The sequence below is a fragment of the Pelophylax lessonae genome (assembly GCF_965119305.1).
Source record: "Pelophylax lessonae genome assembly, chromosome: 1".
Taxonomy (NCBI): Eukaryota; Metazoa; Chordata; class Amphibia; order Anura; family Ranidae; genus Pelophylax; species Pelophylax lessonae.
The window spans coordinates 63,945,484-63,970,505 of NC_138768.1; the positions used below are offsets into that span (position 1 = coordinate 63,945,484).

The following is a 25,022-nucleotide window of genomic DNA, read 5'->3' on the forward strand; positions in this document are numbered from 1 at the left end:
CTCCTGTGTGTTCGTCTGTCCCCCGCTCGTTCTCCCAGGGCTCTACCGGCTTTGCCCTCTACCTCCAGCTGCTGCAGGGGATTTGTCATTATAGAGAGTGGGGAAGGGGCCGGTAAATATGTAATTTTCAACCTCCTTTTCTGAATGGACACAGTGAGTGATCAGTACTGGTTGCTCCCGTATCCATTCATAACTGAAGCATACTTTGTTTACTATGCCTAAGCTTGTGAATAAACGTAAAGTTCTGTACAGAGCTATTCCTGTTCATTCGTGCTGTTTAGCTGAGGCTGCAATGATTAAGATAGGCTCACTGTCTTAAAGGTGGAACATTAGACCCCTGATATCTCACCATAGCCCCTGGTTATGGGGACCCTTCATGGTTTCTTGCACAGGGGGCCCTTAAAGTCCTAGTTATGCCTCTGAGTATCCTTCATTGGAAATGCATAAACTCAAACATGTTCCAATGTAAAGAAGTATCCACATACTTTTGGATAGAAGATACTAGATATAGGTGTGATGGTAAGTGTTCTACAGACTTTTGGCCTTATAGTTTCATAATCAGAGATACACTATAACTGTGCAGTTTTTGCTGCATTATAAGGTGTGACAAAATAACTGTGACTGATATGGGTTTTTTTTCGTTCTGCCTTTTGTTAGGCGAGAAATTCTTCAGAATGTGGACGTAATCCGAAATTTTTCTTTGACAAAGAATAGTGTACGAACTGGGCAGTTAATGCATTACGACTATTCCAGTCATAAATACGTCTTTTCTATCAGCAATAACTTCCGATCCCTTCTGCCGGACAGCTCGCCTATCATGAACAAACATTACAACATTTGCGCTGTCATAGGAAACAGCGGCATCCTGACAGAAAGCCAGTGCGGAGCAGAAATAGACAGCGCCGATTTCGTCTTTCGATGTAACTTTGCTCCAACAGAAGCTTTCCATAAAGATGTCGGCAGAAAGACCAACTTGACTACTTTTAACCCCAGTATTCTCGAGAAATATTACAATAATCTTTTGACCATACAGGACCGGAACAACTTTTTCTTGAACTTAAAAAAGCTCGATGGAGCCATATTGTGGATCCCGGCGTTTTTCTTCCATACTTCTGCTACAGTTACAAGAACATTGGTGGACTTCTTTGTCGAACATCGAGATCAGCTAAAAGTCCAGCTGGCATGGCCTGGAAATATCATGCAACATGTCAACAGGTAAGAAACATGCTTCTGTTTTCGAATGCTACCATGTATCCTAACCCCTTTATGTGACCACAGTGATTGGCTGTCACAAGGGTCCAGGGCTGCTGATAAGGGGGGTAGCACCTGCCCTTCTGTACGGGGCCCATGTCCCATACGTTTAACAGCGAAGGGGGAATGGGTGATTACTGGAAGCAATCCTCATGTGGCCATCCCTGTGTTTACAATGCTTCAGTTTGTGAATGAACAGGGAGTCTCTGTAAGGAGTGCTTTCTGTTCATTCACTATGCAGCTAAGGCTGCAGTGAAAGGATTGAGGAATCGCTGTCCTCAATCTCTTTCTCTGTCTCAAAAGTGAGATGTAAGGTGTCCGTTTAGACCTATGATATTTTACCAACCCCCACAGGGCTGTAAAAAATAATAAAATAAAAACATAATTAAGAGCTCATTCTCACAGGTATTCTTGTTGTGTAAATGAGCGGTTTGTTTAAGCGGCTGGAGCCGCCTGTTAGGTTTGGTTCACTGTTTTGTCAAGTAGGCTTTATGTGGCCCCATGATTTCTAACAGCAGCCCTGCAAGGGGTCACATGATCTGGAGCCAGTCCTGCCAACTTCTGATCATTAGTTCTGATGGGGAGCTGTCTTTGACAGCTCAGTCACTGTGAGTGCGCCCTCAGCACAGAAAGCTCTGCAAGTCATAGCTGTGCAGCATGTGGGCGTTACAGCCCACCCCTTTAGCCGGAGCACATATGCGTTACCTGGGTGGCAAGATGGTAATCGTACAGGACACAAGTTGAGTATTCATAGAACCTGGGTTATAGGTTGATACCTTCAGGTGATTGGACACTGGCAAAGCTTTTGGGGAAACACACCCACAAAAAAGTATCAGGAAAAAAGATACAGTAAAAAAAAAAAAAAAAAAGTTAAAGCAGTAGCAAACTCTTATATAGAACTTGTATCTTCAGATACGCTAATAGGAAGTCTTACCTGTAGGTACGGTGAATACATGTGACATTTAGGAAATATTGACATCAGCTGCAGCCACCGGCTGAGTGCAAACCTATATGCAGAGTATCGTAAAAACAACTGGAGTCATCATAGGAGTCATCATGACTGCCATGCGCAGGAGTGACATCATGGCGGCCCAGCCATTCAAACAGCCAGACAGCATGAACCTGGAAGGAAGACTAGGTAAAGATAGGAGTGCTGGCAGCAGTGACAGTGCAGCGCAGGAGGGCTTTGTTTAAAAGGTAAGTCTGCCATAATGTGCTAGTATGCAGTGAACGCTAGCACATTATAGCATAACACTGCAGGAGGGCATTAAAAGAAAAAGATGGTTACTACTGCTTTAAAGCAGTATTTTAGGCAAATAAGAGATAATATGTAAAGCCATGTAAAAAACATGTGTATGTAAATGATATTTCTTGGCGTGCTTTTCTGTGCCATTTTTTTTCCTTTAAATAATTTTTGTGCCATTTTTTGATCCAAGAAGTAGTGGTCACATGACCTTCTATGCCCGCTGTGCTGTGCATTGAATGAGGCAGTGGGAGGAGCAATGTAGTCCTATCGGCAGTGCTGGGGCAACATTTCCCAGCATACCTTTCTCTTCAGTGCACCATATCAGCATGTATGAGCGTGTATACAGGAGGAAAGGGGCGTGACCAAAAGAGGGCAATGGGAGAACATTTTATAACAGAGTACTGAGAGCAGGGCAGGCTGGACTTGGCCAATCCTTGTGATTCCCAATGCCCACAATGACATGGAGGAATCACCACAATGGAGGAAGAGTGCCAAGTCATCACGAATGAATAATTAGGTGAGGAAGATATCGAGGACCAATAACACTGTGGCTAGATAGAATTTAAAGGTAGTCCTAAGCTAGAAATCATTATGAGGATTGCAAGCTGGCAGAATCAACAGAGGTAACGTTAAAGCCATTGTTTCATTTAAAAATAACAAATTTGTTATACTTACCTGCTCTGTACAGTTAGTTTTGCACAGAGCAGCCCGGATCTTCCTCATCTCTGGTCCCTCGCTGGTGCTCCTGGCCCCCCACTCCTGCCAAGTTCCCCCACAGCAAGCAGCTTGCTATGGGGGCACCCGAGCCGAGCGGCTGCTTATGTGCCCATTCAAACACGTATGTATATAAATATATATACATACAGTATATGGTCCATTTAGAGTATTGCACCTCAGTAACGCTTTACATGCATGGTGATGTCATTTGTTTTGAATAGCACCCCAATGCACTAAGCCAAGTCATACTGTCCATTCTGAATCATCCAAAAATCATTCCATCTATGGCGGGCTTAACACAATACACATGTGTTACAGCAACTGACAATGCACCGCAATGCATCACAGTGTTACAAAGTTTGTGATACATGCGATTTTCTGGGACGTTTCGGTGCACTTTCAGGCCACTATTTACAATAGGCTTGGTAAAGGCTATCATCAGCAAAGCTGGAAATTCATTTATAAAAACCTAAAATTGTAACTGCTTGCTGCATGGGGCCAATATAGAACAGCCTTTTTTTATCCAGAGCACCCAGGCAAGGGGTGCCTTCAGGTTTCTTCAGGGATAAATTGACAAAACTCCCAAAATTTGCCCAAATATTCTATGTAAGCCAGCGGATGGATGAAGCCTGCCTTTTACCTACACAAAACCACAGGATTTCATTGTCCACCATTACAACCTTCCAGCCGCTGGCATCATAACAACCAATAATGTCATCGGTTGATTTGAAGGGCATCAGGTGACTGCACAGCATCCTTGTTTGCCCCTCCTCTGTCCCTCTCCATCCGCACAGAGTGAGAGAGAAACTGGGGGAGAAGAGAAACATTGGGACAGTAGTCAGTACCAGTGTTTCCAGTGTGCAAAGGTGTGTTTGCTTTGGAAGAATAAATCACCTCAAACTTTGGGTGTCCTATATGTGTGGATGTTGCTGTGATATGTAAAATTATTAGTTTCGTTTTTTACATTTTAGAGTGGGGTGCCTCAAGATTGTGCAGAATTTTAAAGGGTATCTTGACTGAAAAAAAGAAACACTGATATAGAATATGTACATGCTGTATTTTATACAGTGGGTACGGAAAGTATTCAGACCCCCCTTAAATTTTTCACTCTTTGTTATATTGCAGCCATTTGCTAAAATCATTTAGGTTCATTCTTCGTCCTCATGAATGTACACATAGCACCCCATACTGACAGAAAAACACAGAATTGTTGACATTGTTGCAGATTTATTAAAAAAGAAAAACTGAAATATCACATGGTCCTAAGTATTCAGACCCTTTGCTCAGTATTTAGTAGAAGCCCCCTTTTGATCTAATACAGCCAGGAGTCTTTTTGGGAAAGATGCAACAAGTCTTTCACACCTGGATTTGTGGATCCTCTGCCATTCCTCCTTGCAGATCCTCTCCAGTTCTGTCAGGTTGGATGGTAAACGTTGGTGGACAGCCATTTTTAGGTCTCTCCAGAGATGCTCAATTGGGTTTAAGTCAGGGCTCTGGCTGGGCCATTCAAGAACAGTCACGGAGTTGTTGTGAAGCCACTCCTTCGTTATTTTAGCTGTGTGCTTAGGGTAAACCTTCGGCCCAGTCTGAAGTCCAGAGCACTCTGGAGATGGTTTTTGTCCAGGATATCCCTGTACTTGGCCGCATTCATCTTTCCCTCGATTGCAACCAGTCGTCCTGTCCCTGCAGCTGAAAAACACCCCCACAGCATGATGCTGCCACCACCATGCTTCACTGTTGGGACTGTATTGGACAGGTGATGAGCAGTGCCTGGTTTTCTCCACACATACCGCTTAGAATTAAGGCCAAAAAGTTCTATTTTGGTCTCATCAGACCAGAGAATCTTATTTCTCACCATCTTGGAGTCCTTCAGGTATTTTTTAGCAAACTCCATGCGGGCTTTCATGTGTCTTACACTGAGGAGAGGCTCCCGTCGGGCCACTCTGCCATAAAGCCCCGACTGGTGGAGGGCTGCAGTGATGGTTGACTTTCTACAACTTTCTCCCATCTCCTGACTGCATCTCTGGAGCTCAGCCACAGTGATCTTTGGGTTCTTCTTTACCTCTCTCCCCAAGGCTCTTCTCCCCCGATAGCTCAGTTTGGCCGGACGGCCAGCTCTAGGAAGGGTTCTGGTCGTCCCAAACGTCTTCCATTTGAGGATTATGGAGGCCACTGTGCTCTTAGGAACCTTAAGTGCAGCAGAAATCTTTTTGTAACCTTGGCCAGATCTGTGCCTTGCCACAGTTCTGTCTCTGAGCTCTTCAGGCAGTTCCTTTGACCTCATGATTCTCATTTGCTCTGACATGCATTGTGATCTGGAAGGTCTTATATAGACAGGTGTGTGGCTTTCCTAATCAAGTCCAATCAGTATAATCAAACACAGCTGGACTCAAATGAAGGTGTAGAACCATCTCAAGGATGATCAGAAGAAATGGAAAGCACCTGAGTTAAATATATGAGTGTCACAGCAAAGGGTCTGAATACTTAGGACCATGTGATATTTCAGTTTTTCTTTTTTAATAAATCTGCAACAATGTCAACAATTCTGTGTTTTTCTGTCAGTATGGGGTGCTATGTGTACATTCATGAGGAAGAAGAATGAACTTAAATGATTTTAGCAAATGGCTGCAATATAACAAAGAGTGAAAAATTTAAGGGGGTCTGAATACTTTCCGTACCCACTGTATGTCTCTGACTAAAATAGAAAATAAATCACAGGCATTTTATTGTTGAATAATTAACACAATAAAAAAATAAAGATAATATAGGTAAATTAAAAATGCCCTACAATTCCTGTAAGATCTTCTGTGCAGGAATGAAGTACTTCAAGCCTGCAATGAGAATGTCTTCAAAGGAACTCTTTATTACATTGTTTTCCATGTGTTGACAATGTTTCGACAATTATTTTCTCAAATTACATAACACTTGACAGACGAATGAAAAAATAATTCAATCTAGGCCATATGCATATTAATGTGAGAGTTGATGAAGTTATTTATGCTTAGTATAAAAAGTACATAGGCTACCCAACGACAACAACGACCAAAATCTATAAATCTCCCCTATTTTGATATTACCTACAATTATCAGTACTGTAATCATTTACATTATTTACATCATCCTTCGCACACAAGTCGAAGTGTCAAATCAAACTGACATCTGCCTCTGTAGTAGGGATCGACCGATTATCGTCAAAGCCGATATATCGAAGGTCGATATGCACTTTCCCTGATATACCGGAATCGGCCACCAAGGCCTGCAGCTAGAGGCATTACCCAGGTACCGGAGTCCATAGCAGACGGTCAGCTGTCTCGTAATGACAACCGATGCGGCTGAGAAGCCACTCGGCTGTCATTACAAGGAGCAGGAGGGGACGTTCCCCCCCCCCCCTCCTGCTGCCTTTCACGACTCGCCCGAGTCTCCCCCCCCCTTCTGGAGACCTGGGCAACCAGCCTGCACAGCCGCCAAAGACCCGATCAAAGCCACATTCGGCTCTGATCGGGTCTCCATGCAAAAACTTGGAAGTGATGTCATGACATCACTTCCGGGTACTTGGCGCCAGATTTAAAAAAATGACAGCATTCAAAACAGCCAAATGTGGCATTTTGAATGCTTATAAATGCAGAGGAGGGGTTTGGGGTCTTATAGACCCCCAGATCCCTCCACAAGAGTACCTGTCAAGTAAAAAAAAAAAATGTTTTTAAATGTACGAAAATATCGTCCAATATCAGCCAATACCGATACGCGATGACCAAAATATCGGTATCGGCAATGAAAAAATGATATCGGTCGATCCCTACTCGGTAGTACTCATAAGCCGGCCATAGACAGATCAAAATTGGACTGGTTCAGCAGGGAGAGGACAAATTTTCGATCAGTCTTTGGGCAGGCTGGGTGTACCAATGTTGGTCCATCGATCGACTTCAGTGCAACTAGCCTGGTGTTTTTTTTTTGCCCAGTCACTGCCACTAGCAGTGTTTATAGTGTTGTCGGTGGGGAAAGCTCCCCGCGCTCCCAGCTGGCAGAACACAATGGGGCAGTAGGAGGGATTGACTATGGACTGTGTGAGAATCAAGCAGTTTTCTTTCCTTCAACCCATGGTTGATGGCCTGCCTTAGGCAGGCTATAGATAGTTCGAATCTCAGGCCTGTTCAGCAGGAACCGACCAAGATTCGAACCATGCATGAGCAGGCTGAATGTACCAAGTTGATCAATCAATCAAGCAATAATCATTGTCTTTTTATGGCGGAAACGGCACCCCCCAGCCGTGAGAAGACAATGGCTCGGCAGGTAGGCCATCGGAGAGGTGAGCTCTTCAGGCTCTTTCACACTGGCGGTAATGCTTACTGTTCTCTGAAAAGCAATCTGCAGTGGATTGCTTTTCGGATAGCAGTGGCTGGTAGGAATTCAGATAGTGCTACTGCTGCCTCCTGATGGCTATTGTTTTATTTTCATTGTGAAACTTCAATTTTACATTGCGGGGGCCACGCTGCGTCTGCAAGCCAGACATTTGGCTGACAGTTGTGGTGAGGTCCCATTAATCTCAGTAGATGAGTTTGAAATGCGGTGCTGCCTGTCAGACTCTGCAGCCCCAGTTAAAATTGCTGTGGCCCTGAAGCAGTTGGGGCATGTATGCGGCCCTATTAGACTGTAATGTCAGAATTCCAGGGGGTGGTAAAAAAAGGCGGCTGAATTGGATCATTTGTGTGGAATATTTGTTAAGCAACCAGAATCACTATAAAAATGGGAGTTTAAATATCAAGCCAAAGTAGACATGTCACATGTGGTGGATGGGGGTGTCACCTGCAAATGCAGGGGCTATCTGCATTTGAAAGTAGATTTTACAGGTGGACGGCAGCCATTGTAACTGTATGAAAACAGGCCTGTCTTTTTGGGAGGAGTTTCCCTTTAATGTGTTAAATGCCTACAAAAACAAGCCTTAGGGTCCTTTCACACGGGGCCGACCGTTTTTTGATCCGCTCCGGCATTTTTTAATTTTTTTTTTTTTTTACGGACACGGATGACACTTGTGTTATCCGGTCCGTATGTCCGTTTATCATCCCATCCGTTTGCGGATGATAAACGGAGATAATGTATGTCAATGGGGTTGTGGATGTCAGCGGATGACACCGCTGACATCAGTTTTTGCGTCCGTTACGCTTTTTTTATAAACAAAAGAAAAATAGGGTTCTCTTCCGTTCCAAAAAACGGAACTGATCGGAAAGGATGCAAATCGGATGTCAGCGGATGGTCAATCGCTGACATCCACAATCCCATTGACATGCATTATGTCCGTTTTTCATCCGCAATCGGATGGGAGGAAAAAGGGACATACGGACCACCCGTGTGAAAGGACCCTTTTGTTTTTATCTTTTGTATATTTAACCACTTTAGCTCCAGGCCTTTTTCTGACACGTTTGTTTACAGGTAAAAATCAGTATTTTTTTTTGCTAGAAAATTAGTTAGAACCCGCAAACATTATATCATTTTTTAAAGCAGAGGCCCTAGAGAACATTTTTTGGAATTTTAATGCAAAAAAAACACACTACATAACCCAATTTTTTGGCAAAATATAAAAGATTATGTTGCGCCAAGTAAATAGATATAAAACATGGCAAACTTTAAAATTGCGCACGCCCGGGCAACGGTGACAAACAGTGTAAATTTTACTTTCGAATTTAAAAGCAACAAACAACTGGCCCCTACCCCCACCTAAAACTGGCCTTCACAGCAAGGAGCGCATGGAAGGACAACGCATGCAAAAAGAAACCAAAGAAAACTCCCAGCTCAACTCACCAACCAGTCTGCAACCAACTGAATTATCCTGTCTAACAGTTTGCGGTAAAACGGGTTTAGCTTGAACACATTTGCAAATACATGCGTAAGCTGCAGATCTGCTCCAAGGCACCCCAGTATTATCTGCAGTTATAACTCTTGGAAATTTATGAGAGCACATAGCACAAATGTATGAAAAGCACAGGCATTCTAATGGATATATAGGGGGCAGGTGAGCCCGGAGGTAGCCCACCCCTCCTTAAAGGCATAGGGGCACACTGGACACCCAGCACATAGCACAATGGCAGCGAAGGTGTCCAGTGTGTCCCCTATCCAATACTATATCACTAACAAACTGTTAGACAGGATACGGTAATTTGGTTGATAGCAAACTGGTTGGTGAGTTGAGCTGGGATTTTTCTTTGGTTTTGTTTGACAATCTAAAAGCCTTTACAGGATACCACTTCAGATGAACACAGGAGGGCTGGTGTTATCATTACTGCCCGTGGTCTGACGTTGGCGGTGATAGCTCACATATGTGGGACGATTGTTGTTTGTGTGTGTCACCGACGTGTGCAATCGCCTTTGCAATGGGGGACGGGGTCACTTAAATTTTTCTTGTTTTTTTTTTTTGTTTCACACTGTCGCTTTCATTTTTTTTTTAACCACTTCTGCTCCGGAAGGTTTACCCCCTTTCATGACCAGGCCATTTTTTGCGATCCGGTACTGCGTTATTTTAACTGACAGTTGCGCAGTCGTGCGACGATGTACCCAAATAAAGTTGTTTTTTGTTTTTTTTTTTCAAATAAAGTTTATGTCCTTTTTTCCCCACAAACAGAGCTTTCTTTTGGAGGTATTTGATCACCTCTGCGGTTTTTATTTTTTGTACCATAAACAAAAAAATACAGACAATTTTGAAGAAAAAATAATATTTTTTTACTTTTTGCTATGAAACATCCAATAAAAAAAATCTAATTTTCTTCATTAATTTAGGCCAATATGTATTCGGCTACATATTTTTGTTAAAAAAAAAAAAAAATCCCAACAAGCGTATATTAATTGGTTTGAGCAAAAGTTATAGTGTCTACAAACTATGGCATTTATTTTTGAAATTTTTATTTATTTAAATTTTTTTAGTAGTAATTTAATGGTGGCGATCGGCAACTTATAGTGGGACTGTGATATTGCGGCGGACAAATCGGACACCTAACTGACACTGTTTGGGGACCAGTGACACTAATACAGTGATCAGTGCTAAAAATATGCACTGTACTAATGACACTGGCAGGGAAGGGGTTAACATCAGAGGTGATCAAAGGGTTAAATGTGTTCCAAGGAAGTTCTTACTAACTGTGTGTGTGTGTGGGGAGGGGCTTGTACTGTGGGAAGACAGAGATCCATGTTCCTGCTTAGCAGAAACACAAGATCACCGCCTTCCCTTGTCACAGAATGGTAATCTGCCTTGTACACATTGCTATTCTACCTGTGACTCGAGTGATCGGCGGGTCCCCGTTGACATGGCGTCTGTTGGACCCGCTGATTGGCTCCCGCTGTGTCCATTCACAGAGGGAGTGGGTCGCTGGTGGCACGCATGCACGTCCCAGACCCGGGAGTGCAGAATCACATACCTGTACGTGATTCTGCACAGAGCGGCCGCCCTGCCGCAGTAAATGCGTGAAGGGTGGGCCACATCAGGTTAATCACTTTTATTGCTGTCACAAGTAAACATCCTTGTGACAGCAACAGGCATGTGATAGGTACTCTTTATCCACTTAAGCCCCGGAAGATTTTACCCCCTTCCTGACCAGGGCCTATTTTGCGATTCGGCACTGCGTTATTTTAACAGACAATTACGCGGTCGTGCGACGCTGTACCTAAACAAATTTGACGTCCTTTTTTTCCCCACAAACAGAGCTTGTTAAAATCAAAATTTTTTAACATTTTAGGCCAATTTGTTTTATGCTACATATGTTTGGTAAAAAAAAACGCAAAAAGCGTATTTTGATTGGTTTGCGCAAAAGTTATTGCGTTTACTAACTAAGGGAAAGATTTTTGTCAATTTTGTTGTTTTTTTTTTTTTTAACGAGTAATGGCGGTGATCTGCGATTTTTTTTTTGCGGGACTGCGACATTGCGGCGGACAGATTGGACCCTTGACTGACATTTTTGACACTTTTGGGGTTACCAGTGACATTACTACAGTAATCAGTGCTATACATATGCACTGTTACTGCAAAATGACACTGGCAGGGAAGGAGTTAACTTTATTTGAGAAGGAGGGGTTAAGTGTGTCCCTAGGGGTGTGATTCTAACTGTGATTGGATGTGGCTTGAGGTGTAGGAACAGTGATCAACGGTCCTACATAGCAGAACCGTATGATCACTATTCTTACACAGGGGAGAATGACAGGCGGCTTTGTTTACATTAGCCGCCTCCTTTCTCCCGGTGTAACGGACAATCGCGAGTGACCGGCGGACATCGGGTCCGCCGAGCACACATGCGGGGGGTCCGTGAACGAGCGGGGGTGGGAGCGCGCCTCCGGCGGCGCGTGCTCGCCCCCTAGAGCCTCACAGGCTAGCGACGTAGTACTACGTCGCTTTGCCTGCGAGGGGCTGACTGCCGCAGTAAATATACTGACGGCAGTCGGCAAGTGGTTAAAGAGAGATCTGGGATCTATAAGACCCCCAGATCCCTCTTCTGCCCTTAATAGCATTCAAAACGCCAAGATCGGTGTGATTGAATGCTTTTGATTTTTTAAAATAGTGCCGTTTACATCCAGGTAAACTGGAAGTGATATCAGGTCATCTCTTCCAGGTTACCATAGCCGAGAGCCGAACAAAGAAGATTCGGTCTTTATTCGACTCTCCGATCAGCCAGCAGAAGCGGGAGATTCGCTGCTTGTAAAAGCGATACCAGCGGCTAAGATTGCTTTTACAAGAGAGCCGACTGCCGGCTCTAAAAAAACAGTACTGGGGTGATGCCTGCAACTGCACCCATCATCCCAGTAGAACCACTTGAAGTCTAGTGACTTACCAGTTGCCAGTCGAAAGCCCTATGTTTTTATGTCTTATATATTTAAATTAGATCATGTAACCATCAATGTTCCTGCAAACTAATCTGCTAGATTATGATAAGATTAATGTGGAATTCTGATATGAACAGATTCATGCTTAGTATCAGTTTATTATATAGAATAGTATTTTTCTTCAGGGTTCTTCTCTGCCAAACTCAAATTATAAAAAAAGTCACCATGCTCATTGTTCTGGCTTAACAATCTTCACACCTTGAAAGTATTTCACTTTTAGGTGTCCTTTTATGAACCAGTGAGAAAACATCGCTGCACAGATCGCCAGCATTCTCTGAGTGAACTCTTCAACTCAGAGTGCTGGCTCATGACCGTGTGTAGATAGCTTCTCTTCAGGAGAAGAGAAGCGATCTCTAAACGTCCAAAACGCTCACTTGTGAATGCAAGTCTGTAGTCTCGGGAGAAATTCCGAGATTACAGTCTTGTTAAAACAAAACGAAAGTAAAACATCAAGCAGCACACTTTCTTATAAAATAAAAGAAATAAAAAATAAAGTTCACCAATCACAAATATCCCCCCACCCTTTACTGAAAAGCCTAACTATCATTCATATTTTACATTATAATAATACATGTGCTTTTTTTCTTATGTCAAACAGTAGTGTGTGAAATGGTTGATCCTGCATCTGTCAACCAGCTATACACCATTGTTAAAAATTAAAATTAACTTTTAATATAAATAAATAATTATTTTAAAATTATATAAATTAAAATACTGATTAAAAAAAAAAAAAAAAAAAGTGAAATGAGATTCCCCTCTATAATAAAATAGATCTGTCCATGGGTTCAACCATATGTTTGGGTGTGAAAAAAAAATAAAATAAATTAAAAAAATTCATAAATGTGATAAAAAAATGATTTTTTTGGAAAATATATTAAACGCTTTTTTTTTTTTACTGTAAAGAAATTATAATATATTTCTTAAATAAATATATATGCACTGTCAATCAAACCCACCGAATAATAGAAACATGGTACAATCCTGTAAAAGTTAAGTGAAAACAAAATAGTTTAAACATTTGAGGGTCAGTTATAGGAGAGTAAGGAGGGTCAGTTATAGGAGATAAGAGAGTATGGAGGTGCTTAAAAAAAAAAGAACAGGAAAGTTCAGCCATGCGCAGAATTGCGTGCTAGTGTCCCATGTTGTCAGCAACTGGGACAGGTTATATGGTTCCCACTCCAGGACTCTGGCTCACTCCAGAAAAGAGGAGATCTGGAATTCAATTGTACAGCAAGTAAATGCTGCAGGGGACATTGCCCGGACCACTGAAACATGCAAGCGACGTCTTAATGACATTAAAATAATGATTAAAAAAAAACTTGCGTTTATGGCCAGACATCAGCGCAACACTGGTGGAGGACCTCCAGCAAACATACCATTCACCTGCTATGAGGAGGAGTTAAAGGGGTGCCTGGGGCCCGATATTGTCACTGGAGTAGCAGGACAACACGATTCCGATGCTCACAGTAAGTAATTTAAAAAAAAATTTAAATTCAATATAAATTTATTTATTTTTCTAAATTAATTGTTTTTTTTTTTTTTTTTTTGCACAGTGTTAAGTGAAGCAGCAGCAGTGGAAGATGAGAATCAGGGAAATGAGACAATGCTCCTCTTTGATGATGATGGTAATAATTTTTTTTATATTATTTTTTTAACTACTTCCCATCCGCGCTACAGCCTATATACGGCTGCAGCGCGGACTCACATTTTCGGGAGGCCGTTTTTATACGGCCTCCCAGAAGCAGGCTCCCCGCGCGCTCCCGCGAGCGCGCATCGGTGAAAATCTGTGTCGGCCGTGTCCCTTGGACACAGCCGATCACAGATCGTGGTGAATGGCCAATCACAGCGGCCATTCACCACGTGATCGGACCGTCCAATGAGAGATGATCTCATATGTAAACATATGAGATCATCTCTCATCGCCAGCGCTCCTTCCTCACACGGAGCCTGCAGTGTGAGGAAGGAGGAGAGCTGTCAGCCGCCGGGGACACACAGCAATGTAATCAGGGCACCGATCACCAGTGCCCTGATTATTAGAGGTAAAAAAAATATACACACAGTGCCCACAGTGCCCTCCATCAGTGCCCCCCATCAATGCCCACAATCAGTGCCCATAGTGCTGTCAGTCAGTGCCCATCAGTGCCTGCTCATCTAGGCACTGATGAGCACTGACTGGCAGCACTATGGGCACTGAGTGTGGGCACTGATGGTGCTGCCAATCAGTGCTCATCAGTGCCGCCCCTTAAGTGCTCATCAGTGCCACCCGTCAGTGTCCATCAGTGCCATCCGCCAGTGCCCATCAGTGCCGCCTATCAGTGCCCATCACTGCCGCCTCTCATTGCCCAGCAGTGCCACCTCTCAGTGCCCATAAGTGCCACCTCATCAGTGCCCATAAGTGCCACCTCATCAGTGCCCATCAGTGCAGCCTATCAGTGCCCATCAGTGCCGCCTCATCTGCGCACATCAGTGAAGGAGAAAAATTTATTTTCAAAATTTACTCGCAGAAAATAAGAAAAACTTTTTTTTTTTTCAAAATTTTCTTTCTTTTTTCTTTTTTTGTGTAAAAAATAAAAAACCCAGAGGTGATTAAATACCACCAAAAGAAAGCTCTATTTGTGTGAAAAAAATGATAAAAATTTCATATGGGTACAGTGTAGCATGACCACGCAATTGTCATTCAAAATGTGTCAGCGCTGAAAGCTGAAAATTGGCCTGGATGGGAAGGGGGTTTAAGTGCACAGTAGGCAAGTAGTTAAACCGCTTACCGTCCACCCACAGATCATTTCCTGTGGTGCGGTCGGCATGGGCAGGCTCCTGTTTAATAGCACATTGCGCGTACATTGTCCTGTGCAGCACGCCCCTCCCGTGACCACTGTGTCTACTGGAGACAGCTGATTTTGGGTCCCAGTACTAGGCCGCTTTGAGCAGTAGCAGCAATCAGCCTCTGCTAGTTTTGTTCAGCAAACACTCAGCTCTAAAATGAAACTGAACCAGGACCACAACCGCTGACTTTGCCCCCGTTTACATTGTGCATATTTGACATGCGATTTGACATGTCAAATCGCATGCCAAATTGCCATGTATTGCCAGCAAGTACGCCAGGCAAATCTGTGTGACGCCGACTTTGTGGTAAGTACGAGAAAGTAAGAAAGTACGAGGTCTCTTTTAATCAGAGAGCCCGCACCTCCACCAGGACAAGCTGCCGCCTGCTGCTCGCTCTGCCCTGACGGAGTCTGGCTGATTCACAATTAGACAATGAGTCACATGGGGCAGGAGTCGGGCACATTGTGTGGACACACAGGGGTGACTGAGGTAGGGGGTAAATGTCTGCTAAAGGGGTGGGGGGATGTCTGCTAAAGGTGTCCACTGGCACAGGGGTGAAGGCAGTGTGATCACTTAAAATGACACAGGAGGATCAGAAGAGGTAATCAAAATTACACAGGAGCAGGGCCGACCCTACCATGGGTCCCGGTGGGACCATGGGACCCAGGCGGCACCAAGAGAGGGGCGGCCGCAGGCCGCCGCTTCTCTGCTTCTGCTATTGCTAAAAAAAAAAAAAGGTCCGTGGCCGGCCTGACATGCACACTGCGAATGCGCCGCCGACGCTCGGGAAAGCCCGTAAACGTTTGGCTGTTTCCGGGAATAGCCGAACATGTATGAGCGTTCCCAAGCGGCGGCGGCGCGGTAACGTGTTGGCGCCGGGCGGCGCCATTTTTAAATCCTAAGGCTCCTTTACAAACAGGTAAGGTAAGTGAGACTGCTCCACAGCCACACTACCTGCCATTATACGGGGCTGCAGGCATACTACAGAAGATGCAGTGCTGCGGGCATGGTACATGCCAGCAGCACTGCATCTCCTGTAGTATGCCCACAGCCCCGCATTCTCTTGTACCATGCCCGCAGACCCGCATTCTCCTCTACCATGCCCACAGCACTGCATTCTCTTGCACCATGCCCGCAGCCCCGCATTCTCCTGCACCACGCCCACAGCCCTGCATTCTCATGCACCATGCCCGCAGCCCTGCATGCCACTGTGGCACTATAGACAGTAGAAAGCCTGGTGCGCTCATCTGCCCAGTTTCTACTGCTCTGTCCTGCTCCTCCAATTGCCATACTACAATGTCGCAATCGGGAGCATTACAGGATACATATGGATTCAAATCATAACTTTGGGGAGTGGTAAAACCCTGCGGTGCAGTCACGGTTTTACTGCCCCCCAATCTTTACCCCCCTTTATCTTCTGAGGCAGTATTCCAAGCTGTACTGATGTCCCAGCAGGAATGAAGCACCCTGTTGCATTTGGTGGGGGCTACAGCATGACCATCGCAATCCTTTAATGTAAATGGGGCCACTCTGCAAGTGCTTAACAACTGAATGCTTCTGCAGAGTACAAGGGCTTAAAGCAGGTGTTGAGAAGGCAACACAATGCTGTCGGCTTTAACCCCTTGTTTGCTGTACTGCAAAATGATGCAGGGCACTAGCAGAGTGCCCTCATTCACTCGAATGGGTCACGCTTGGCACGTGCTACACCCACCAACCAAGACAGCCTATACCAGTGATGGCAAACCTTGGCACCCCAGATGCTTTGGCACTACATTTCCTATGATGCTCAACTTCAAACCAGATTGCATGAGCATCATGGGAAATGTAGTTCTAAAACATCTGGGGTGCGAAGGTTCACCATCACCGGCCTATACTATTATGCCCATTGTAAATATCTCTTCTTCCTGCTGCTTGCAGCAGTCTGGAGACCGCTAGCCAGAAAAAAAGGTGAAGTGTAGTTTGTATCACTCCGCTTGGGACAGGAGCTGGCACTAAAAAGTGCATGTGTATGTGTGAAAGTGCATGTGGGCCTGACTGCGGGCCATCTACTGGCCAAAGAATCCTGGGCATATCGCAAGTGGCTCCTTGGGGGTAGCATTACATGGCATATATCTATATTGTTTATATTTGTCTCACAGATGGTACAATTACATAGGTCGTTATGGTCCACATATTTCAGAGGTGCCTTATCATCAGTATTCTAACGGACTTGTTTTATATTCTGATTAATGTTAACCAAATAATTTTTTATATGTTTGTTTTATTTACAGACAACACTGCAATCATTGCAACAATTTCAAATGCAGAAGATTCTGATAACACCAATAGTAAGTGAAAAATGCCCTCATGTATATCATTAATAATATCTTTAAAAAATAACCAAATCCGTGCTACAATTTGAAGATGTTTCAATGTTGTTATAGCCTAAACATTTTTAACCTTAACACATTCCTTGTATTGAGTTAAAGCGGAGTTCCGGCCTCGGGGGGTCAATTGGAGCTAAAAAATTAACCCGGGACAGTCTGGGCTAGTACATTCCATAATGGATAGCCTCTGAACTGTCCCAAAAGAAGAGGGGAAAAAGCGCCAATGGAGTGCAAATTAAAAAGAGTTTTATTAAAACAACAGGTTATGGTGACTCAGTTCTGAACTCACTTCTGTACAGTCACTGTGGTGCCCCCCCCGTGATGTGATCAGGTAGCTTGGTGCCTGCTCTAGGTCCTGGTGTGGTCCAATCGTCCGGGAGAAGTCCGGGGGTAGTCTCAGGCGACTTCCGGGTCGGATCGGCATAGGAGCTGTCAGACGTCAGACGAGCCGGACGCAGCCACCGGACGCAGCCACCACAGCTCTCTACAGCTCCTATGCTGATCCAACCCGGAAGTCGCTTGAGACTACCCCCGGACTTCTCCCGGACGATTGGACCACACCAGGACCTAGAGCAGGCACCGAGCTACCTGATCACATCACGGGGGGCACCACAGTGACTGTACAGAAGTGAGTTCAGAACTGAGTCACCATAACCTGTTGTTTTAATAAAACTCTTTTTAATTTGCACTCCATTGGCGCTTTTTCCCCTCTTCTTTTATGACAAACATTGAGCTGCTTCGCTCACCCGGATAGCAGCCCGGAGTGCCGCCTACCCTCACCCTCCCCCTCCACCTGAAAAACAGTGGATTGTTCATACCCGGATTTCCCCCCCCCCCCTTCTCGGAATCGAGGTCAGCCCAATGCCCTCAGCTCATACCAACAGGCACTCGTACCTTTTTTATCTCACCCCCTCCAAGGCTGCTTCAGCTTACAGCCTCTTGAAGTGCCAGTGCCTTGATTGCCTCCCCCCTGACTATTTGCTTATACTAGCAGCAACAACAGAGAGTAGCACCCCCTGTGAGCGCTATAAAAATATACTTTCTGAACTGTCCCAGGTCGCACTTACCTTTTCGAAGAAATAATTACCTTGAAAATTTCTTCTCCAGTGCTGCCATCTCAGGTGTGGGCAGCTGAAGCCGCAGCGTCCCTCTTCATGTCCTCTTGCGTGTCCTCTTCGTGACGTCGGAGACACACAATGCACTGCACCGGCCCCGCTCTTCACTTCTAGTGCAGGCGCGGCATCCCTGCACAGCTTCTGGGCATGCCCAGAAGCTGTCTAGCAGTGAATACCGCGCCTGCATCGGAAGTGACCGGAAGTGACGAGCGAGGCCGGTGCAGGCGAATTGATTCCTGGGAGCGATAAAGTTCAGCTCCCAGGAATCATCGCAAACTGGAAGTGACGGCGCGGGCCGCGGCCGCAGAGGGAGGAAGTGGAAGGAACGTGAGTATATTTTCTTCTATAATAAGGTAAGTGACCCAAAAAAAAAAATCACCATTATCCATTTCTTTTTCAGGTTCCCCTTAGCAAGCGGATGGCCCAAAATAGACTGTATCGATTTTGAGGTTGTAACTCCGCTTTAAAACATGTTTAGGCATCAGCATCCCCCCTCACCCCCCCCCCCCTTCCATTTTACTTACCTTAGCCCGCATTCGAACAAGCGCTGTGCATGTCTGCAGGTCCTGTCTCCCCTCAATTTTGGGACTCACTGGCTTTACTTGGGCACTTGGGAGCCATTTGTTCCCACTGCTGTCAATCAAACCCTTTGATGATGAAGCAGGGGCAGGGCCAAATCTACTGTCTGTTTAATGGACGTAGCATGGGGCCTCGGGAGCAAGCATGCACAAGTAATCCCCTTGGAACAGGCTTTCCGTGGGGGCACTGTACAGACAGGAGGGGCAAGGAATGCTGGGGTGGTGGGGAGATAAGAGGAGGTTGATGACCGTTCTGTGGAGTTCCATTGTACAGAGCTGGTCAGTATAGACATGCTTGTTATTTAAAACCAAAATTTTACCTTTACAATCTCATTTAGTTTGTTGTATTTTCTTCTTTTTGTAGTTCCTGTTGAAAATCCCATGACTTTTGAAAATGAGGCTGGACCGTCAAATATGGGTAACTATGTATTAGATTACTTACAAGGATTACAAATATATAACTTCTATTGATGAATTATAAGCAAACATGTTCCTTTTTTTATTAGAAACTCCTGTGGTTGATGAAGCACCTCAGAGGGATCCCATTAATAATGAAGAAATACCAAATAGTAAATCTAAAAACCCTTATAATACTTAAATTATATTAGATTTTTTTAGTGTAGACCAATATGTTTAATAATTTTATTTGTATTATGTTGCAGTTAATGAGGAAGGAAGACTTCAGACAACCAATAATAATATAACTCCAACACCTGGTCCCATAAGAGTCCCAAGAGGGAGAAGGAGAAGAGAGCTCCTGGCCCTAAGAGAGGAGCAAAACAACAACGCGTCTATGATTTTGGCTCAAACGCTAAATTCTTTGGCGGAAAATTTAAAAGAGAGGCAGCAACACCAAGACCAGGCACTGCAAGAGCAGCGCAACTACCAAAGTGCTCTGCTGTCAGAAATGAGGAGGCACAATAACCTGGCTGAATCTCAGCAGGTGTTATTCAGAGAAATGCTGGAGGAGCAAAAAAAAATGGCATCTGCACTTTTTTTCTTAGTGGGGTCTATGTCTCAGCAGATGGGCCCCACTGATCAATCATAAATTATTTTATAATTTTTATAATGTTTTACTTGTTTGCACATTTGCACTGTTAAGAGTTGTGTGGTTTTATTCCCAAATAAAATTATTTGAATGAAATATTTTTATTTTCTCTCATTTAAAACACAATTATTTTTATTTGTAGGTAAAGTGTGTGATTTGGGGCTATAATTATAACTAGGCCTATTCAGAGTGCGAGACATGACTTCGTAAATACCTTAGATCACTGGTCTCCAAAAAGTTTCTCTGGGCCAAATGTGGCCCTTTGCTTGATGTTACACTGCTCTTGGGGCACTATTTTCATCCACCGATGCCAATGAAAGGGCAGAATTCCTCCAAATGACACCAACACTGGGCCAGCATTCTTCCCAAGTACACCAAAGATGGGGCACAATTCCTCCCAATGCTACCAACAATGGGGCCCAGTGACACAAATGAAAGGAATCAATTTCTCCCACTGACACCAAAACTGGGGTGCTAGTTCAACTAATAGTAAAGATGGGACATTTATTATTCTCACTGATGTCGGGACCTTTTCTAATCCCCTTGTCCACAGTCTAGACCCTCTTGAGTCAGACGGACAGTAAACTGTCCCTTTGTTTAAAAAGTTTGGAGACACCTGTCTTAGACTATCACTAAAAGTAGTTATTTTGGGCGTATTTGAACTGTGCTTGCATTTTTGGGCCTCTAGCAATGTGATAGGCAGTCAGTACATCAGAAATGATCAAACACACAATGTTTTTGCTTATTTTTTTTTATAAAAAATTTAACTGAATACATTTCTGCATTAAAATCCTAGTAAATTAAGTGAACGTAAGTAACATTTTTTTTTTTTTTTTTTTTTTAGTTTTTCAGTGTTTTGCCAATGTCAGAATTTTTTAATATAATAACAAAAACATCTTATTGCAGCATGGCTGATTGCCAATCAAAGTGTGACAGCTTTGAAAACGGTTAAATGTCCTGGTAGGGAGTGTTCGCTGTAAAATGTGTGCATTGCAGTCGAACATTTTGGACCCATCTTGAGCTGTGGTAGGGTTCATTGCTGTCAGTCAGCTTTCCTGCTTCAGATTCCTTGATTCCAAGCCTAATCAGTAAAGTACCCTCCTTAGCGATGTGGCTGATGTGCCCAGGTCCTTATTTGGACATCTTCCTCTACTGCTCTGTATCTGTTAAATTAATAACATATTATAGTACATATTAGCATTAATGGTTTTTATTTTTTGTTAAATTACATTTACACTCTTCAGCATATTGAAACATCATTCTAATATATCATCTGTTCCCCACCAGCTCCACGGTAAAGAAATTAATCTTGACATGACAATTCATTGCTTTTTAATTGTGAAGTTAAGAGGCTAATCCAACTGCTGATCTAACCTCTGGATGGACCAAAAACATTTTTTTTTTTCGATCCATACAGAGGCTTGAGAGGGTCTGTGACGTGACCTAAAAGTGATCTGTATCCTGTTTTCAACTGTATAGCCTTCTGGGGAGCCAAAGGAGAAGTATGACCAAAAAGGATTTGTCATACATTCTCTTTGAATGAAGGTTCTTTTTTTCCGGTCTTCTGTAACATAATTATAAAATATATTATGTAATTATTATATTTTTAAAGGATCATAGTACATGACTTTATAAAAACAAAAGTTTACAATTTAAAAAAAATAGAATTATAATCACCTTGGTGGATGCTGCATCAGCCGAATGATGTTTCATTCCTCTGTGAACAGAGAGCGGTGACTGTCAGTCGCCAGCTCTTTGCTCTGCCCCTCCAGCTCTCACTAGAGCACCAAGCAGTGGATGAAGGAGGAGGGAAGAGCGCCACTTGAGTGCAAGATTATGATTTATTATAACATAAATACGTAGTAACTTACATTAAAGTAAGGATAAAAGCGTCTGTCAGGTCCAAAACAGTTCCACAATGGGGAGAGGGGTCCACATAATCCAGGGTGCCTCAGGTTGACTTCAACTGAAGAAGGAGTGCGCATGCCCTGCCCGGGCCCTCGCTCAGACTCTGAAACGCGTCTTGAAGCTCCCTCAGCCATCTTGCCAGTTTCTTGCTGCTGACGTCAGACGCCTTCCGGTTCCCTCCACAGCCGCATCTTTCTGATCTGCCCGATCGCCCGGACGCACACAGCCAGCTGGTCTGGCGCTCTGTACCTGAGGCACCCTGGATTGTGCGGACTCCTCTCACCATCGTGGAACCGTTTTGGACCTGACAGACGCTTTCATCCTTATTTTAATGTAAGTTACTACGTATTTATGTCATAAAAAATCATAATCTTGCACTCAAGTGGCTCTCTTCCCTCCTCCTTTATCCGTTTAGGGTTGACTTCACTCTGTTTGAATGAGCTGACCCTGAGCTGCGGACCACCCTTGGATTGCTTCTAAGAACTGTCATAAATTTGCAACTGGACTATTAATCCCCCCCTGTGCGAACTGTTTTTGCCCCACCTGTGTACCTCAATTCTTTTATCTGCCATTGTTTCAGCTTATATCTATATGAACTCTTTGACCTTTGACCTCCGAGCACCTAAACCAGTCTCTGTATCTACCAAGCAGTGGATAGGTCGTGAGCAGCTTGTTCAGTCCCTCACTAAATCTTGGTGGATTCCAAAATAGAATTTGGGATACCGTCAAAGTATGTAATGGCCCAGTGACGATCGTCCAACAGCATAGTATAGCACGTTGTAAGGTGAATAAGGGTTACAGGAGTGCAGAACCAAGTGCAGTGATCTGACACAAAAGAGAAGTATAGCGAAAAGAGCTTTGGCCTGACTTCTCCTTTAAAATGATATTACAGTCAAAATTATTTCTTTTACATAATAAACAGTAATACTTACCTGCTCTCTGTGATTTTGCACAGAGCAGCCGTGATCCTTCTCTTGTGGGGTATCCCACTTGCACTTCTGGCACCTCCTCCCACTAAGTGCCCCTATAGCAGTGATGGTGAACCTTGGCAGCCCAGATGTTTTGGAACTACATTTCCCATGATGTTCATCTACACTGCAGAGTGCATGAGCATCATGGTAAGTGTAGTTCCAAAACATCTGGGGTGCCAAGGTTCGCCATCACTGCCCTATAACAAGCCACTGACTATGGGGTCACTCATGTGTGCTTGCTTACGAGCCAGTTCTGTGTGTCCATTGACGCACAGAGGATAGTGGCGGAGCCCTGCCCGCTGCTACATCCTCAAGTAAAAAATGAAATAAAGGAATCATTGTAAATATTAGACTTACATATACAATGCCAGAAGTCCATTTGAACAGGATAGGATCACAAATATTAAACTAATTAGTCGTCCTTCTTTGTAGATCCTAGAAAACATAAAATTTAATTTAAATGAAAAAAAAGCTCATTGCAACAACATATATACATAAACATGAAAATGATGACATAATTACCCTGAAATGGTTCTCAATAAGTCTTCGACGGACCCGATTCCCTAGGTCTGAGGAATCTTCAGAGGCAGCCGGGAGTGCCGGTATTTCTGGTGGCAGATCATCATTGATGTGCAAGTCTACATTGTTTGCAAGTGCAATATTGTGTAGAATTGCACATACAATAATGATATCTGACACCAGTTCCGGAGAGTGCTGTAAAAACCCGCCAGTTTTTGATAGGCATCGGAATGTCGATTTCCACATTCCAAATGTCCTCTCAATAACTGCACGGGTACGTATATGTGCACTGTTATATCTAACCTCGGCTACAGTCTGAGGATTCGACAGAGGCGTAAGCAACCAAGATCGACATCCATATCCTGCGTCTCCTAGAATAACAAATGAAAATATTTAAAGTGATATTCAAAAATTAATTTAGATAAATAATAAAGAAACGTAAATTTACTTACCCACCAGCCAGCCCTCTGGCATTTGTCCTCTTTCAAAACGTTCAAAGAGTGCTGACTGCCGCAGGATATGGCTGTCGTGGCAACTTCCGGGAAACCCAGATCTGATACTCATAATGCGCTGGTGGGAGTCTACCACCACTTGCACATTTAAAGAGTGAAAGCTTTTCCTGTTACGGAATTGCTCCTCTCTATTATGTGGTGGTATCAGCGCAATATGAGTACAGTCTATGGCTCCCAGGCAATTTGGCATCCCTCCTTGTCGGAAAAATCCAACCTTCACCTCTTGCCACTCTTCATTGGTTCTAGGGAAATGGATGTACTTATCCATATGTTTCTTGATAGCTTTCAGAACCAGTTTCAGGAATCTAGAAAGACTGGGACGACTAATTCCAATGATGCGAGCACATGAAGGCTGAAAGTTACCCGTAGCTAAATAATTGAGGACAGCCATTAACCTGACCATTGCAGGGATGGCATGGGTTCTCCTTGTCAGGGGCTCAATTTCATCAGCTATAAGGTGGTAGACCTCCATGACCCCCTGACGATTCAGCCGAAACATGTCCTCAACATCATTGTCAGACAGCTCATCCAGGACTGTACGTCTCCGGAACATACGAGGCTGTCTGAGCCTAACATTTGTGATCCTATCCTGTGTGATGCGAAAAGCTGCTGCTGCAGCTGTTACAGCTATCAGTAAAATGGTCTCCTCAATGTCCATTAGCGTTGTCTGAAATAAATAATTATAATAAAATATATAAGATTTCACAACGTTGGATCTTTTTGGTGACTATAATGCATATAATACATCTATATATATATATATATATACATATATATGTGTGTGTGCGGGAATATATTTTTCTACTTTTATGCCAGTACATCTTGTACTGAAAAATCTATCTCAGAACATACACATAAAAATAATGGCTCTATTGCATATAAATTTGTGATCATGTGACAGTTGATCACTCAGCTCGCAGACTTCACCGAGCAGAAAGCGGTGGCTGTGAGTCACTGCGCTCTGCTCTGTCCCCTAGAGCGCTCACTGGAGCGGGAAGTGGGAGTGAGTTGCTTACTCTGGCTCTCAGCAGTGCCACGGAAGACTGAGCCAGATGGCAGGGATCTGGGTGTCTCATGAGGGTGTTAGCAATTATACCCGTATAACAATT

General features: G+C 43.8%; 2 protein-coding genes across 2 annotated transcripts in view; one reads left to right on the plus strand and one right to left on the minus strand.

The window, feature by feature from the left end:
- ST8SIA3 (ST8 alpha-N-acetyl-neuraminide alpha-2,8-sialyltransferase 3) overlaps nt 1-25,022 on the plus strand; it is an 83,812-nt gene that overhangs the window by 44,983 nt on the left and 13,807 nt on the right. The window contains exon 3 of the mRNA XM_082243579.1: nt 658-1,215. Within this exon, the coding sequence (XP_082099705.1) occupies nt 658-1,215 (558 nt within the window). The remainder of the gene's footprint in view (nt 1-657; nt 1,216-25,022) is intronic.
- On the minus strand, nt 23,291-24,571 carry LOC309569346 (putative nuclease HARBI1; the record flags this gene model as incomplete). Its single annotated transcript, XM_082275137.1, has 3 exons — nt 23,291-23,317; nt 23,405-23,772; nt 23,854-24,571. 3 exons carry the CDS (start codon nt 24,569-24,571, stop codon nt 23,291-23,293), a joined length of 1,113 nt encoding a protein of 370 aa, XP_082131263.1.